This window comes from Pelodiscus sinensis, chromosome 24 (genome assembly GCF_049634645.1).
Source record: "Pelodiscus sinensis isolate JC-2024 chromosome 24, ASM4963464v1, whole genome shotgun sequence".
In the NCBI taxonomy this organism is placed as follows: domain Eukaryota; kingdom Metazoa; phylum Chordata; order Testudines; family Trionychidae; genus Pelodiscus; species Pelodiscus sinensis.
Window position 1 is genome coordinate 13,904,586 of NC_134734.1, and position 18,035 is coordinate 13,922,620.

Sequence of the window (18,035 nt, forward strand, 5' to 3'; positions counted from 1 at the left end):
CCCCTGGGAGAACCTGCCCATTAGAGCAAGGGGGTGTATACCCACTTTGGGGAAGGGCAAATGGGGAACCCTAGATCATGTGGGGCCCCAGCAGGTTAGTTGGGGGGCTTGGGGCAGGGGGCACATTTGCACAGACAGATGTGGGGGTGGGGTCACTGATGGGAAGGGCACAAACTGGGGGATGAAGGGAGGACCCCGGTGCCCAGCGTCGGGCGTTTCTCTCTCGCCCCCACTCACTGTTGTCACCCTCCCCTGTCCAGATCTCTCGGACGCCTCTGTGCGAGGGCACGAGGAGGAGGAGGACTGGCACGTGGGCAAGGAAGGTGCCTCGCTCAAGTGCCTTGGCGAGGGCAACCCTCTGCCCACCTACAACTGGACCCGGTAAGTGTTAGCCCCCTGCGTGCTGGCAGGGCTCCCCTTCCCAGCGCCGCTCCCGGGGCAGAGGAAGACTGGCTGGTGTGTCTTTATCCATCTGGAGCTGGAGGGTTGGGGGGTCTCTCCAAAGTCTAGAAGCCGCCTAAGGTTTGGACTCGCCTCCCAGCCTTGGGCTCGGCTGGACCAGGCTCAGGGTCTCATAGCAGAGTCTACCGTGGCTGCAGACTCCAAGGGGGTGCCCACCCGCCTCCAGCTGGAATATGGGCATGAGGAAATAGAAGACACTGATGTGACCCACCGAAGAGCCTGCTCTCGCCAGCTCTGAGCAGAGTTACTCCTGCTGCTCAGGAGGCAACAGCTGGTGTGGAGGTTCCAGGCTGGAATCCTGCAGCGAATGGGTGCTCACAGGCCTGTCTTTGTTCCCGGTGCCTCCGAACCAGCGAGCTGGTGACCTAGACTCACAGAACTGGAAGGGCCCTCGCGAGGTCACCTGGTCCAGTCCCCTGCACACATGGGAGGATCCGTGTGATCTTTCTGGCCATCCCCAACAGGGGCTTGTCTGACCTGCTCTGAGCAGTCTCTAGTAGGGTGACACATTCTGCATTTCAGTCCATTAGTCCCCAGCTGAGGTGTTTCAAGTTTGCCAGGGCCTGAAGGGGCTGCCTGTTCCAGCCTCGATTTCACATGGGCGAGCCCCTAACAGCGGGGACGCTAAGGCTGTGAGCTTCCCCTCTCACTCCAGCCCGCAAAATCAATTTTACCTCCATCTTCTCTAGGTATGTGGGAGACTAGTTGACTATCCGATAAGCAGAAGCTAGTCAACTAGTGATGCGACTAGTCACTTCCTTGCTGCTGATATAGGCAGCGGTGGGAGGGGAAGGAGCAGGAGCTGGTGCTAGGGGAGCCGGCTTAAAAGCTGGTTCTCCCCAGCACTGTCCCTGCGGGGAGGCAGAGGAGGTAGAGGCACAGTGGGAAACAGCATGAGCAGGGACTGAAGCAGTCTCCACTTCTGCTGCCATTCTGCTTTTGAAATGTACAAGAGCCCCACGGGGAGTAAGGGGGCCTGCAGGGGACTCGCACCCCACCCCATGTTTGGGGCTTCCTTTTGAAATGTACAAGAGCCCTGCCAGGCCCAAAGGCTCAGATGCTGCAGGTAGCGCAGGACTAGTGGGTGAGTCCCCGCTGGCCCCACACTCCCTGCAGGGCTTCCGCTTCTGAACTGTATAAAAGGTGAAGGTGCCCTTATAGACTAATTGAACAGTTGATGGAAATCCCATCGACTATTCAATTAGTTAATGAATCTACCTTTAACATCCCATATCCTCTCCCTGATTGCCCTCTCCTCTGCCAGACGAGACTGGGTCTCCACTTGCTTGCATTCCCAGACGGGCGGCTGTGTTCCCAGCCAACAATACTCATGATCCAGGGCATAGGAATCCGGGAAGCTGGAGTGCAAAGCACCCATGGAGCCTTTCCAAATGAGGCTCAATGCTCCATAAACATTGAGTCATCTCCCAGCCATCTGAGTTGTCTTGGGCCTTCTGGGGCATGCTGTTGGTCACAGGAGGCAGCCCCGGGGCCAAATGCACCTGCCCAGCGGAGAGGCAAAGGGGCAGTAGAAGGGAGTGTGGGGCTAGCAAGTAGGATCGCCAGATGGTCCCCCCAAAATACCAGACATGCGGTATTTTGGTCAATCAAAAAAAAAAAAAATCCCAACCACTCCCCCCGCCCCCTCTAGGCTTCTGATGCGCCAGGAGTGGTGATCGTGGCCCCACCTCCCAGCCTGGGAGTGTCAGCTGGGAGGCGGGGCCACGATCGGCACTGGGAGACTGATTGCGCAGAAGCCTGGTGGGGGCAGGGGAGACACAGGCTCCTAGCGCTGATCATGGGCCCGCCTTCCAGCAGCCGCTTCCTCCGCCCCCACCAGGCTTCCGTCCGGTGCGCAGCCGGAAAAATCAGAGAATACCGGACATTGCACATGTTTGGTGTTCTCTGATTTTTTTTACTAGACAAAGAGCGCAAATACCCGACTGTCCGGTAGAATACCGGACCCTGGCAACCCTACATAGCAAGGCTCCCTCCGGCTCTGCCCTGAAGGAGACCTGGCCATGCCCTGCTAGGAGAGAGCTTTTGATTGGGATGCCATGGGACACTGGCCTGGGTCAGCCTTTGGGTGTGCTAGATTCTCCCCATGTGTCCCCAACAGCCAGGCATGAAACACTTTGGGGCTCTGGATAACCCCCCCCCCTCCCCTTTTCCTTTCCCTTCCCAGAAGCTGCAGGGCTCCACAGGCATCCCTGGGGACTTCCTGAGCTGGGGGGGTGGCCAAGGGGCCAACCTCCTGGGGGCTCTAAGACTTGAACCTCTGCACCTGGCCTTGTGGGCCCCAAGCCCCCAACTTCAGGGTAGGCCTGAAATGGGGCCAAAGGGATACGTGCTTCCCAGCAGAGCAGCAACTAAAGAGTTAATAGGGCCAGCGAGGGCTGCAGAGGGCAAAGGGAAAGGATCTGTTTGGGTGGCACGGCACCCCATGGACTCACCACGTGTGGTCACGTGTGTTTGGGTCTGGGAGCATGTGCAGGCCCACACTCAAGAGTGACTGTGTGTGATCAGGGGATTGTTCTAAGGTGTACCTGGGCTCATGTGTCTGTGGCCGTGTCCAGACTCAGGGGTTCTTTCGAAAAAAGTAGCCTTTTTTCGAAAGAACTTCCCCTGCGTCCAGACTCAAGCCGCGTTCTTTCGAAATTATTTCGAAAGAACGCGGCTTTTCTTTCGATGGCGGTAAACCTCGTTTCACGAGGAAGAACGCCTTCTTTCGAAAGTTCCTCTTTCGAAGGAAGGCGTTCTTCAATGTAAAGAGGCCGTCTTCGAAAGAGAGCATCCAGACTCGCTGGGTGTTCTCTTTCGAAAAAGCGGATTTCCTCTATCGAAAGATCCGCCTGCTGTCTAGACGCGATCTTTCGAAAGAGGCTCTTTCGAAAGATGCTTTCGAAAGAAGCCTGCAGTCTAGACATAGCCAGAGTGTGTATGAGTGTGATCATTCTTATGTGTACCCATGTGCATGTACCTGGGTTTGTGTGTGCGTGTAACCTGGGATTGTATGGGTTTGTGTGTGTGTGTGTGTGTGTGTGTGTGTGTGTGTGTGTTACCTGGGTTTATGTGTTACCTGGGTATGTGTGTGTGTGTTACCCGGGTTTGTATGTGTGTGTGTTACCTGGTTTGTGTGTGTATCTGCTGTGTTAGTGTGCCTAATTCTGTGAGTGTGTGTGTTTGTACCTGGGTTTGTTTGTATGTGTGTAACTAGGTTTGTGTGTTTGTGTTTGTGTGTGCACGCACATACCTGGGTTTGTATGTACCTGGGTTTGTGTGTGTTTGTGTGTGCATGTGCATACTTGGGTTTGTATGTACCTGTCTTTGTGTATGTGTGTTTACAGATGAGTCTGCGGATGTAATGTTTTATACAAACATGTTTGTTTTTGATGTCTGGTTGTGCGGCTGGATGTGGATGTATTTTTATATTTGTGCATGTTTGTGAATGTATGTGTGTGAAAATGTGTGTGTGGGGTGTCTGTTTGAACATGTGTCGATCGTACGTGTGCTTGAGTTGAGGCACTGGTGTGCATACATTTGCGCATGGGTTTGTGTCCCTCTGTTCACGGGCATATGTGTCTGTGTGTTTGCGTGTGGGATGGAGCCGGTAGCCCGGGTCCTGCCGATTCAGCCCCGTTGCGGTGACGCAAGGAGCAGCGTGGTGTTTCGGGCCGTGTCTGGGCAGGCCTCGGCACTGGGCTCCGGCAGCAGATCAGCTGCATGGGAACCGTGGGAAAAGGCAGGGAGCCCTTTGATTTCAGCACCTATTGTTCAGGGTGTCGTGGCTTGCCCCGCCCACCCAGCACACCTCCAGCCGCCTGTCTGGGCACGTCTGCCTGGGAGGCAACGGGAGGGCACGGGGCTGCAGGGAGAGCGGGGGGGGGGGGGGGGAGGGGGGGGAGGGAGGAGCATAGGGCTGGGGGGGGGAGAAATTCTCTGTGTTGCTCTCAGTCTGTCCATGTGTCTCACTGTGTCTGTGCATCTGTCTGTCTCCGTGTTTCTCTATAATCCAGGGGCTCTCAACCTGTCCCATTGGGCCCCCTTAGCAGCTCCTCCCATCTAGCTGGGACCCTTGCCCTTCCCCCTATGCTCCTTGGCTGACCCTGCCCCTTTGCTCTCCAGGCTCAACGGCCCCATGCCCGAAGGAGTGAACGTCAAGGGGGCCACCCTCCTCTTCCAGAGACCCCTCACCCCTGACGACACGGGCGTCTATGTCTGCCAGGTCACCAACACATTTGCGGCCAAGGAGGTTCGGGCCAGCATCAGCATAAAAGGTAGAGTCTGGGGCTGGCGGGGTGATAGGGCCCCTTGGAGCAGAGGGGGCTCGGCTCTGATAGACACGCAGACGGACAGACAGACTAGGCCTGTTGGATGTGTATCTGGGTGTGAGTGTGTGACTGTCACAGTCAGGGCCTGGAGCTGGCAGCTGGGGTAGGGGCTGTGAGTTGCACTGCCTGCCCACCCATGGCTGACACAGTCAGAGCGCTAGGCCTGGGCTCGCCGAGGGGCCTCGGCATGTGGGTCCAAATCCAACCCCCTTGGGTTAGGGTACCTTCCCCCCACTAGGGTCTGAGCGCTGCAGGGGGAATCTGCCTGTCTCATCCCCCTACCCAGCTCTAGGGCCCAGTGCTGCTCAGTCTCCAGGGAATCCAGAGTCCAGGCGAGACAGGGCTTGGGCTACGTAGCACCGGGGCCGGGAGCCCAGAGCTTGCTGAGGCCAGCATGGCGATTCCACAGGGAGCACGCCGAGTACTGAGCCCCCAAGTGGCACTAGGGGGCGTGGCTGGGGAACCCTTAGAGTGGCTTCAGAGCTAGCACCAGCTGGGGCTGATAATTAAACATCAGGTGTCCATCTGTCTCTCCGGGTATGTCTACACTACCCTCCTAGTTCGAACTAGGAGGGTAATGTATGCATACCGCACTTGCTAATGAAGCCCGGGATTTGAATTTCCCGGGCTTCATTAGCATAAGCGGGGAGCCGCCATTTTTAAATCCCCGCTGCTTCGAACCCCGTGTAGCGCGGCTACACGGGGCTCGAACTAGGTAGTTCGGACTAGGGTGCCTATTCCGAACTACCGGTACACCTCGTTTCACGAGGAGTACCGGTAGTTCGGAATAGGACCCTAGTCCGAACTACCTAGTTCGAGCCCCGTGTAGCCGCGCTACACGGGGTTCGAAGCAGCGGGGATTTAAAAATGGCAGCTCCCCGCTTATGCTAATGAAGCCCGGGAAATTCAAATCCCGGGCTTCATTAGCAAGTGCGGTATGCATACATTACCCCGCTAGTTCGAACTAGCGGGGTAGTGTAGACATACCCTCCGTCTGTCCATCCATTCATCTATCCATCCACCTCTCCATTCACCTGTCCCTACATCCATCTAGCCACCCATCCATCTGTTCATCCCTCTGTCTGTCCAGCTCTCCAACCATCTGTCTGTCCATCCATCCATCCGTCCATCTACCTCTCCATTTACCTGTCCCTACATCCATCTAGCCAGCAATCGTCCCTCTGTCTGTCCAGCTATCCAACCATCTGTCTGTCCAAAGTACCTATCTATCTGTCTAGTCTGATGCCTCTTTAGCCCTGGAGTCCGGGTTCCTGCCAGCTTGGCCACGTTGCTTGGACACTGGAAGTGCCCTGCTCCCATGGTGGCTGGCTCAGCCTCTCCCTGTCTGTCCCTGCCGGCAGAGACCGAGGTGCAGAAGGTGGACGTGGTCTCGGCCTCGATGGTTGCAGTGGGCGTCATCGCGGCCGTATTGCTCTGCCTGCTGGTCCTGGTCATCGTGGTCATGACCCTCTACCACCGACGGAAAACCAGGCGCATCGCCGAGAAATAGTAAGAGATGGTTGGATATTAGGAAAAGCTATTTCACTAGGAGGGGGGTGAAGCACTGGGATGGGTGACCTAGGGAGGGGGTGGAATCTCCATCCCTAGAGGTTATTCAGTCCTGGCTTGACAAAGCCCTGGCTGGGATGATTTAATTGGGGTTGGTCCTGCTTTGAGCAAGGGGCTGGACTAGATACCTCCTGAGCTCTCTTCCAGCCCTAGGATTCTATGGAATGGGGAGGCAGCTCCCTGATCACCCCACAAGATACCCTGACCCCTTGCCTGCCCATTGCCTTGCCTCCAAGCAGTCCCTTGGTGGGATCCACAGGACCCCCATAGAGAAGAGCTGAGGCCCTGCACATACCATGGCAGAAGCCCCCCCCCCCCCCCAGCGTGCAGCCCTCTCACTGGGTAGGGAGCATCAGGCCGGGGGCCCAGCTCCCAAGCTGAGCTGGGCGAGCAGCAGAAAGGAGTTGGATGGGAGGCCCAGTGGCAGTGTGGGACAGGTGCTGCTGGCTACTGCTGTGAGCTGCAGAGAGCGGCTGAGCAAACTTTACCTCCCCCCTCGTCCCTCTGAGTTCTGCTGATGCCCCTCAGTCCCCGCCCCCTGTTATTCCAACTATCCCCCCTCAGTGAGTTATGGTGCAGTCCAGGAAGTTGTAGTTTTAACCCCTGCCAGTAGGAGGCGACATATTAAAGCCACAGCCACCTGCGCCTGGCGAAGGTCGTGCTGTATTTCCGGCACCACATCAGCCATCACCTGGGAGTCACTTTGACACACAACTGAGCCTAGCGCAGGTTGAAATACTGCTCTTCACCCCAGGGGTGACCCAGATCTCAGCTTTACCCTGGTCCAGTCAGCCCCCCGCCCTGCCTGAAGATGCAGCAAGTGCTGACTGTGACCTGGGCCCCCTGAGCTCCAGCAGGAAGGAGACCCTCAAAGAGCCCTGCTTAGACAGGCCATGCAGAAAGCCTCCTCTCTTTCCTTGCCCCTGACTGGCCCCTCCCCTGGTGCAGCCACTCAAATGCTAGCACCCGGAACCTGCCTCAGGCTGCTCCTGGTGGGAATCAAGCCTCTGGCTTCCCTTATCATTATGCTAACCTCTGCCAGCTGGGATTCAAGAGACTGGGAGCAGGTCTCAGGAGCAGCCCTTGAGGCAGCTGGACCAGACCAGCCATGGGGTTTGATGAGAGCAAACAGCTCAGCCAGACCACGGATATCACTGCTCACCCTGGTGTCTCTCTGCCTGGCAGCGAAGAGGAGCTGACCCTAACGAGGGAGAATTCCATCCGGCGCCTCTACTCCAGCCACGGCAGCAACACCCGGAACCAGGTGAGGGAGGGGGGCATCCACAGGGTATAGTCAGTCCCCCCTCCCCTGCTATGATGATGAATTTTCTCCCTGAGACACAGGGGAGGTGGCTCAGTAAAGAGCCTGGCGCCCTCTGCAGGGAGCATGTGGAAACACATGAGTGAAGTTTGGGGGGTTTTAGGAGATGGTAGATGGGACAGCTCAGTCCTGGGGTGGGAGGAGGGGGTCATGGGAGGCAGCTGCCCAGCCTCATGGGGATCACTGGGGACTGGGCCTGCACAGAAGTTTTCGGGTGCCCAGAGCAAAATCTGAAACTGAATCCCCCCACCCCTCCCAAGCAATATTAGCCTGGAGACAAAAGTATCCTGGCTGCAAAGACACTGTGGGGAGTCATGGGGAGGCGGGGGGGATGGCGTCTACCCCACATACACCCAGCAGCGATGGCTCACCCATCCCGTAGGCCTGAGGACCCAGCACATGGGGACGCTCAGCCTTGGCCCAGCCACCCCTGCAGCACTCTGGGGGAGAGGTCTTGTGCCCTGTTGGCTCAGTGCTGTGGGCTCAGGAGCTGTGGAAAACTGCCCCTTTTGTACTGCCAGGACCAGGCATTTCTCACCCTCTCTCTCTCCGCCCCTGTGTTTCAGACAGAGGAAACCCTGCACCTGCGGGAGGACAGCCGGCAGGGCAGCCTGCGGGGGGACAGCCGGCCGGGCAGCCTGCGGGGGGACAGCCTGCGTGGCACCAGCATCTGCTCCGTCATGGTGAGGTGCAGCCCTGGGCGGGGTGGGGGACGGATGGCATGAGAATCCCATGGGGTCAGGAGTCAGATGGGGCTTTGGGGTCCCCTCCATGGAGCCCCTGCAGCCAATAGCTTGGCCTGAGCTGCGGGAGCCCCGGCTGTCATGGAGCACGATGGTCCAGGCCCCTGCTGCATCTCTTCCCCCCGCCCCCCCGCCCCCGCATTCCAGCTCCCCCTGGTCAAAGCTAGAGAGATGGGCCAAGAGCTGGTTAGCAGGGAGGTGGCTGGGGGGCAGGCGGCCCCTATGACAAGGCCCTATGTGCAACCAGGAGGGCACGATGCCAGCAGCCTGCAAACCTGCCTCCCTGTGGCACTGACACAGGCCCCTTGGCACTTCCTGCAGGCCAGGGAAGTCCAGGTCAGAGAGACCTGCTCGGGGCAGTGACTGCTGGGCCATGCAGCCCCCGCAGGTCTGCAGAGATGGGCTCCCTGCTCTGGCACACAAATGGACACACTTTGGCATCCCCACACACATTAGCTCCCACCTGGACATGCTCACTCACCCCCTTCACACACGCTCGCTCACAGACCCTCATGCTGGGTCACACCAGACATCCTCACACATACACACCCCCTCACACACACTAGCTCTCACACATTTTCATGCACATTCACTCACACAGATCCTCACACACTCCCCCTCATGCACGCTTTCTGACACAGATCCTCACACACTGGCTCAGACCCAGACATCCTCACACATACCCTCTTACTTGCACACTAGCTCACACACCTCTTCATGCACGCTCACTCACACACATCTTCACACACACTCGCTCACACAGATCCTCACATGCTGCGTTACACCAAACATCCTCGCACACACACCCAACTCTCACACACACTAGCGCTCACACATTTTCACACACATTCGCTCACACAGATCCTTACACATTCCTCCTCATGCACGCTCTCTGCTACAGATCCTCACATGCTGGTTCACACCCAGACATGCTCACACAAACCCTCTCTCACACACTAGCTCACACACCTCTTCATACACACTGGCTCAGACCCACACCTCTTCACACACACACCCTCATGCACACTAACTCACACATCTCTTCACACACGCTCGCTCCCAACAGATCCTCACACATGCTGGCTTATTCATACTCATGTACACAAAACCTTACCATGGGGAACTCGGCTGTGCATGGGTACGGCTCACACTCACAACCCTCTCCCCCCCTCCAGGCCAGCCCAGCACACCCAAGCCGGCTCGAGCCATTCCTGCCCCCCAGGCAGCGGGCGCGCGACACATGCACGGCCCCGCCCCCCGGCACACGGCACACCTTACAGCTGCCATCAGGCGCCCCCAATAGGTTGGCACCCTGGGCAGCTGCCCGGCTAGCCCCCCCACCCTTTAATCCAGCCCAAAACACCCACCTTCTGCACACACACTCACCATCATCACGTTTCAGCCCAGAGCAAAACCCTGGTGGCTCAGGCCCTGACCCCTGGCAGGACAAAGGGGAGCTGTGCTCAAAGCCCCTGCTTGGCACACACTGTCGGGGTGGGGAGCCCGGCCCCCAGAGAGCAGGTCCCTGGGCTGTGCTTTTGCTGACCCCTGCTGGCCTGGGCTGGAAAGACCACAAGCCATGCACTGACAATGGCTATTCAGGCTCCTACAGGCTCTTCCGAGCACCAGAGGGGGTTAACCAGCAGGTAAGGGAGTGGGGCACGGCATGGCCCAGCTATTTCCCTGCTCCGCTAGCCTAATGACTCCACAGCTCTCTCCCCAGCCACAGCGCCATCCAGTGGCTGTGCCGAGATCTCCCTGGGGATGGCTAGTGGCCAGAGCATGGGAGGAGCTCTTCCAGGAAGGGGGGCTCCCTGCACTGTCCCCCACTCCTAGCTCAGCTGCTGTCTCTCCCCGCTCAGAGCGAGGAGACGGAGGGGCGCAGCTACTCCACCCTGTCGACGGTGCGGGAGATTGAGACCCAGACGGAGCAGCCCCCGGCCCCGGCGCCCGCCCCCGAGGAGAAGGCGAAGGGGGAAGATGAGGCAGAGGAGGAGGAGGAGGAGCGGGAGGAGGAAAACACCATCAAGGCGGCCATGACCCATTTTATGCAGGAGAACGGCACGCTGCGGGCCAAGCCCACCACCAACGGCATCTACATCAATGGGCGGGGACACCTGGTGTGAGCCCGGCCACGGGCACAGACTGGCCTGGTGCCACCCAGTGCCGGCCCCTGGACACATGGAAGCCCTGTGCAGCCTGCCAGCTCCTCCAGCTGGGACTGACCTGCTGAGCCCTTGTACTTACAGCCGGCCTCGGCTCTGGATTTCGGGGAGGGCGGATCCAGTTTACTGTGTTGCCAAAGGGTCTCTGGCCAACTGGGGGTGTCTTACCCGCCCCTTGCTTCCTGCGGCAGCTGCCTCTCTTCTCTGCATGGGATGCTTCGTGCCAGGCTGGCCCCAGGGCCCCATGCTGCTCTGAAGTCAACTCCTCTCTCCAACTCCTGCTGCTGTGGGGGCTGGAGGGTGCAGGATCTGCCTGTCCTTCCCATTCCCCGAGCCAGGCCTAGCTGGGAAGCAGCGCAGACCGTGTGGGGGGGCTGACTGGGGGTAACAACTGTGGGGGGGCAGAGATGGGGAGGGCACTTCACCCTGCCTCCTGTAGGGGGCGACGTCAGCGCCATTGCCTCTAGCCCAGGTGGTGCTCGGTGTGGGAGTGGGACTGTGGAGTCTGTCAGTGCAGCCAGCAGGGATAACAAGCAGCAGCCTGTGAGCTCCCTGGGGCCGGTCTGATGCCAGTCCTGGGATGTCACCGTGCCCTGCGGCGCCCACCTGTGGCCGCGGGCACACTGGCATGACGGGCAAGTGAGCGTGGAAACACCCCAACGGGGGCACTTCGGGGGGCGGAATTGGCACCACCTGCCGGTTAGAGGAGTGCGAGCTCCTGCCTCCACCCCACACACTCAGCCTGGTCCATGGGGCTCAGCCTCTGGGCAAGACGAGGCGTGGCACCCCTGCAGCCGGGCTGTGATGAACATGACTGTGGAGGAGGGTCTGGACCAGCGCCGCTGGGCACAGACAGCTCCTGTGCTTTTCTCGGCTCTCCAGTTCCCAGCCTGCTGCGGTCGCAGGAGACTGGTGCCTCCTGGCCTCACGGGCCCCCCAGCACTCCAGGGCCCAGCCCTGGGAGCTAATCCGGGCCCCGCCAGGGTTGAGGAGCACAGCCTGGGTGGTTTAATGGAGGTCAAACTCCTCTGGACATGGAGCTGACTCGGAACCTGGGCAGGGGGCTTCCCCCTGCCCCACCTGACTGTAATGCACAAGTATTTAAAAGGCCTGGTTTGTTACTAAAAGGGGCAGCCATGTCCTGAGCCCCAGGCCCCACTGCTGAGCTGGGGCTTGGCGTGCCCGGGCAGTCACGAGCCAGGATGGGGCGGGGCACCTGCAGCGCTAACAGCACGCGCACGAACTAAAGGCCCAAGTCCCCTGGGCAGCCGCACAAGCCGCGTCAGATGCGGCACGGCCCCGCAGCTGGGTGCGAGCGCCACTTGCTGGGTTACACAGCTGGGCTGGCTTTGTTGGTTTCTCTCCTTGGAGCCCGGCCGGTCTGAATCTCGGCCCAACATATTCTCCCAACCCCGGGTCACAAGGCCCGGTGGCCAGATCATCATGGCCCCTGGACACACTCTCCTCTGTGCCCTTCACCCCAGAGCAACTGGGGTCGGATCCTGAGGGCTGCTCCTGCCAGAAATGGCCTCGTTCCCGCTGCGGTAGGGGTCGGTTTTCAAGCCCAACACACCAGGGTGACGTTTCTGCAGGCAGGGGGTGGGGGGTAGAGTTGGCCGTTTATATAATTCCTTAACAGAACAGCGGCTCGGACCGGCTGCCGGGCCAGTCCCCTCCATGGAGTCAGTGGCAAACCTCTCCTGGACGTAGGGCCCCCTTCCCCGTCTGGTCATTGGCAAAGGGGCTGGCAATCCCCACGGGACGCTGGCACTGGTGTGCTTGGGAGGCCGGCTCACGGCACCAAGCCCGGTGGGGCCGACCGGAGCCTGTCCACTGACACCCTCCCTCGGGGCTTTGCCCCATGGCCGATATTTTGGGGAGGGCCCCTCCAGAGCTGACCCCCCGCTTCTCCCCCAGACGGCGGGAGAGCACATCTGGCCCGGAGGCGGAGCTGGGCTCAGTGTCCGAACCCCCCAGCGGCGTGAAGTCCACGGAGGGGCGGTTTGGATCCAGATCCCTGGGGTGAACCTGGATTCAGACTAACACAGTTTGGTCCGGCCCGGAGAGCAGTGCTGCTACCCCCTGGTGGTGATATTTATAATGTATTATGTATGGTTTATTTCTATGTTTTGCTGCCTCTCCATGGGCTGTTCTCAGGGCAAAGACGTAGGGTGGGAGGGTCTAAGACAAGGCATCAGCCTAACCTGGCTCTGAGGTAAACCCCCCTTTGGCTCCAGCAGGAGTGCAGTTAGGCCAAGCCTAAGGAGCCCAGCCATGGCCTCCAAGAAAGCCCTGCTGGCTAATCACAGTCACAGCATTAGAAGGGCTTGGGACGCGGCCAATGCTCTCGATCTGTCAGTGGGCAGAGGGGCTTGGGCCGTGCCCTGGGGTAGCTAAGAGAGATGGGAAACTGGCGGAGCAGGGTCTTTTCCACACTGTAGAAAGGGAGGGTTTGCTGCCTTGGCTCAGACGCCTGATCCATCTCATCTGGTCTCCTCGCCCCTGTGAGATTGGCTCGGAGCAGAGGGTCTTCTGGGTCCCAAGCCAAGTCACTTCCTCCAATGGCCAAGACCTGATCCATCAGCTAAAGACCAGATGTGCGTAGATGGCTGGCCAGATGTCCAGACTCCTGCAGCTGCCTCTGGTGCAGAGCGTGAGATTGGTTCTTACCCTCAGATTGCCTTGGGGAAGAAATTTAAATTAGGATTTTATAAAAAATCCCAAAGGTGCAGTCTGAAATTTGGATTCCGGTCTCCAAAGCCACTAGCAGCAGAGATGCCCAGACAAACAGACTGGCTGAGAGAGGTGGCAGCTGAGCATGGTTGTGTCGAGGGGAAGGAACTGCCCATCTCCTGAGGGCTATGCCTGGGGATGGTTTGATTGTGTTGCGTTTTTGATTCAGAGGGGCTTGGGGGTAGTCTCTGGAGTTAGCGGAGGGAATTCCCTGTCCTATGTATCTTCTGTAAATGTCTGTGTATATAGCGCTTACTATGTGTATATAGATGTAAAGAAGACACTGCACACTGGTTTTGTTTTTTGTGATATGCACTGTTGGTTTTGTAAATAAATTCCCCATTTGGCATCCTGGGACTTCGGGTTAGTCCCTTTGCTTGTGCCCTCCAGGGTTCCTGGCCTGGAGGCAAAAGCAGCCAAACAGGCAGGAGGGAGCCCAGAAAACCTGAGAGCAAACAGCCCAGAGCCAGAGAGGAAAAAGGGAATGAATGTGAACACTTGGCTTCGGTCCACATGAGCAGTGACTAGCTTTGGTGCCCATGGCAGGGCTGTGTGTGACTGAGCAGAGGGAGTGAGAGAGACCTGTGATTTTTGTGTGCACACGTGTGTGCATGTGATTGAATGGTTATGTACATGTGAGTATATGCTTGCACTTCTGATTGTCTGTTTACATGGGTGAGATTGTATTTACATGCATGAATGTGTGGAGGCGCATGTGAGTGTGTGTTTGCACATGTGATTGTGTGTGCCCATGCAAATGTGCTTGTGGGTGCCCACTGCCGTAAGTGTATGTTTACGTGTGTGTTTTTTGTTAATGCAATTGCCCCTGGCGGGGGTGGATGTTCGTCTTCACTGCAAAGTCACTGCAGCTTGGCCTTTCTGCACATGTACACACTGACCCTGCTCTTGGGTGCCGTGGTGTTGGGTACTCCAGCTGGCTACACCCCAGGGCTACACAGCAAAGCCCACATGAGCCTAACAAGTCAGCTAACGCTCTGCCATGTGGCTGCACTGGGAAGTGCGGGTGTGTCAAAGTCTATATGTATATAGGGTATGTAGCTGTGTATATCAGCGTGTGTCAAAGTCTCTGTGTGTGGGTATGTAGCTGTGTGTATCAGTGTGTGTCCAAGTTTCTGTTTGTGTGTATGTGTATAGGGTGTGTAGCTGAGTGTATCAGTGTGTGTCAGTCTGCGTGCGTGTGTGTGTGTGGTTGTGTGTGTGTGTGTGGAGGGTGCGGAGCTGTGTGTGTCACTGTATATCAATGGGTATGTCTACACTACAAAGTTAATTCATAGTAACAGCTGTTAGTTCGAATTAACTTTAATAGGCGCTACACAGGCAAACTGCTAGTTCGAACTTAATTCGAACTAGTAGAGCGCTTAATTCGAACTAGGTAAACCTCATTCCACGAGGACTAATGCCTAGTTCAAATTAAGTAGTTCGAATTAAGGGGTGTGTAGCCACTTAATTCGAACTAGTGGGAAGCTAGCCCTCCCCAGCTTGCCCTGGTGGCCACTCTGGGCACAACCAGGGAAACTCTTCTGCCCCCCTCCCATTCCCGGAGCCCTTAAAGGGGCACGGTCTGGCTACAGTGCCCGTGCCAGGTGCAAGCCTGCCAGCACCCAGCCAGCAGACCCTGCACCTGGCACGGCTCGAGCCAGCCACCCGCTGCCACCCAGCCCTCCGCCTCTTCCCGGGACCAGGCTGGCGGCTCCCAGGAGCCTGCCTGGGGCTGCAAGAGGCAGGTGCTCGCCTGATCTAGTGCGCAGTTCGTGGGCCTCATCCAGGTTTGGGGGGAGGCCTCCAACGTCCACGACCTCCGCACTAGGCACAGGAAAGTGACCGCCTAGGGCAGGATAGCTGCCAGCCTGGCCACCAAAGGCCACATGCAAACCCAGGAGCAAGTTTGCATGAAAATCAAGGTGGTCCAGTGAGACCCCTGACCCTGAGCCCTGAGCTTAGAACATAAGAATGGCCATACTGGGTCAGACCCAAGGTCCATCTAGCCCAGTAGCCTGTCTGCCGACAGCGGCCAACACCAGCTACCCCAGAGGGGATGGACCGAAGACAATGACCAAGCTATTTGTCTCGTGCCATCCATCTCCAGCCTTCCACAAACAGAGACCAGAGACACCGTTCCTACCCCCTGGCTAATAGCACTCCATGGACCCAACCTCCATGACTTTATCTAACTTCTCTTTAAACTCTGTTATATCTAGCCTTCACAGCATCCTGTGGCAAGGAGTTCCACAGGTTGACTATTTGCTTTGTGAAGAAGAACTTTCTTTTATTAGTTTGAAGCCTGCTACCCATTCATTTCATTTGGTGTCCTCTAGTCCTTCTATTATGGGAACTAATGAAGAACTTTTCTTTATGCACCCTCTCCACACCACTGATGCTTTTATAGACCTCTATCATATCCCCCCTCAGTCTCCTCCTTTCTAAGCTGAAAAGTCCCAGTCGCTTTAGCCTCTCTTCATATGGGACCTGTTGCAAACCCCTGATCATTTTAGTTGCCCTTTTCGGAACCCTTTCCAAGGCCAAAGTATCTTTTCTGGGGTGAGGAGATCACATCTGTACACAGTACTGAAGATATGGAGTACCATAGTTTGATACTTGCCCTCCTTCTTCTTCCCCTGGCTTCCCCCTTCCAGCTCCCTCCTCCCAGGTTTCCCCCTCCCCTCTCCCACCCTCTCTCTTCCCCTCTCCCAACTCCTTTCCCCAGTCTCCCCAGAGGTTAATCCCCCTGTCCCAGTTTTGTTGAATAAAGAGAGTTTCTATTTTTGAACACACATGTCCTTTATTTTTTACATCAGGAGGGGGGGCTAGGGAGGGGTAAGTGGAAGGAGGTGAGGGAGGAATGGGCTACGAGCCCCCGATGGGGAGGACTGGGGTGGCTCTGCGGGCTCCTCAGGGTGGAAGCTCTCCTGCAGCCCCCCCGATTGACCCTCCCTGGATGGCAGCCTGCGGCAAGTGCAGCCGGGCTGATGGCCGAGTGCTGTGATGTGCTGAGTGTGGGCACTCAGGGCACTTCAAGACAGGTCTGCTTTGCTGCCCCTCATCGAGTTAGACAAGCAAGTGAGGAACCCTGAGAACTGTCTGTCCGGGGTGGGGGTCGGGTCCCTTTAAGCACAGCCCTCGGCTAGCCTGAGGCAGCAGCTCCACGCTCTAAGTCCTAATCTGATGCCCTGCCGGCACTGCTTCCAGACAGCCTTAACTTCGGTTCAGGGTCCACTCAATGTGGACATGCTAGTTCGAATTAGCAAAACACTGAAGGCTACGTCTACACTGGCCCCTTTTCCGAAAGGGGCATGTTAATTTCACAGGTCGTAATAGGGAAATCCGCGGGGGATTTAAATATCCCCCGTGGCATTTAAATAAAAATGTCCGCCACTTTTTTCCGGCTTTTAGAAAAGCCGGAAAAGAGCGTCTACACTGGCCCCGATCCTCCGGAAAAAAAGCCCTTTTCCGGAGGATCTTATTCCTACTTTGAAGGAATCTTATTCCTAACTTTGAAGTAGGAATAAGATCCTCCGGAAAAGGGCTTTTTTTCCGGAGGATCGGGGCCAGTGTAGACGCTCTTTTCCGGATTTTCTAAAAGCCGGAAAAAAGCGGCGGACATTTTTATTTAAATGCCGCAGGGGATATTTAAATCCCCCGCGGATTTCCCTATTACGACCTGTGAAATTAACATGCCCCTTTCGGAAAAGGGGCCAGTGTAGACGTAGCCTGAGGGTATGTCTTCACTACCACCCTAGTTCGAACTAAGGTGGTTAATGTAGTCATACGAACTTGAAAATGAAGCCCGGGATTTGAATTTCCCGGGCTTCATTTGCATGTTGCCGGGCGCCGCCATTTTTAAATGTCCGCTAGTGCGGACTCCGTGCCGTGTGTAGCCATTCCACAAGGCGTACAGATAGTTCGGAATAGGAAGCCTAGTCCGAACTATCTAGTTCATGCCGCGTGTAGCCGTGGGCACGGAGTCCGCACTAGCGGACATTTAAAAATGGCGGCGCCCGGCAACATGCAAATGAAGCTCGGGAAATTCAAATCCTGGGCTTCATTTGCAAGTTCGTATGACTACATTAACCACCCTAGTTCGAACTTGGGTGGTAGTGTAGACATACCCTAATTCGAACTAGTTTTTAGGTCTAGATGCACTAATTCGAATTAGCTTAGTTCGAATTAACTAATTTGAATTAAGTTAGTTCAAATTAGTGCTGTAGTGTAGACATACCCACTGTGTGTCAGAGTCCATGGAACAGTTTCCTTCCAAGCTCAAGTGGATGCTGTTTCACAAGCTGAGCCCTGCCCTGCATCATGCAGCATCTTCCCCAGTGAGCAGTATCCATGGTTAGGGGCCAAAGGGGAGGCTGATGCTGGAGCCTCAACAGGGGCAAACCTCCCTTGGCATCAGGAAGGGCAGAGCAGCCTTGGTGCTCAGGGAGGCAGAGTCTAGGGCAGGTGGGTGGGCTTGTGTAGAAAACCTGCTGTTCCCAGCAGGGACTGCATTAAACTCACATGACAGCTAAGTTAGTTCAACTGCTCGAGATAGTTAAGACCAAATCAGACTGTGAAGCCCTTCAAAAAGATCTCACCAAACTGTGTGATTGGGAAACAAAATGGCAAATAAAATTTAATGTTGATAAATGTAAAGCAATGCACATTGGAAAACATAATCCCAACTATACATACAATATATGTACAGTTT

The 18,035-nt window shown here is 56.7% G+C and overlaps 1 protein-coding gene across 2 annotated transcripts in view; it reads left to right on the plus strand.

Annotated features, from left to right (window-relative positions):
- Positions 1 to 13,678, plus strand: part of NECTIN4 (nectin cell adhesion molecule 4) — a 49,506-nt gene extending 35,828 nt beyond the window's left edge. For both annotated transcript variants that reach the window (XM_075908137.1, XM_075908138.1), the window contains exons 4-9: positions 261 to 381; positions 4,588 to 4,739; positions 6,155 to 6,302; positions 7,548 to 7,626; positions 8,250 to 8,366; positions 10,289 to 13,678. In XM_075908137.1, the coding sequence (XP_075764252.1) occupies positions 261 to 381; positions 4,588 to 4,739; positions 6,155 to 6,302; positions 7,548 to 7,626; positions 8,250 to 8,366; positions 10,289 to 10,552 (881 nt within the window). In that variant the 3' untranslated portion in view covers positions 10,553 to 13,678. The remainder of the gene's footprint in view (positions 1 to 260; positions 382 to 4,587; positions 4,740 to 6,154; positions 6,303 to 7,547; positions 7,627 to 8,249; positions 8,367 to 10,288) is intronic.
- The last annotated feature ends 4,357 nt before the right edge of the window (positions 13,679 to 18,035 follow it).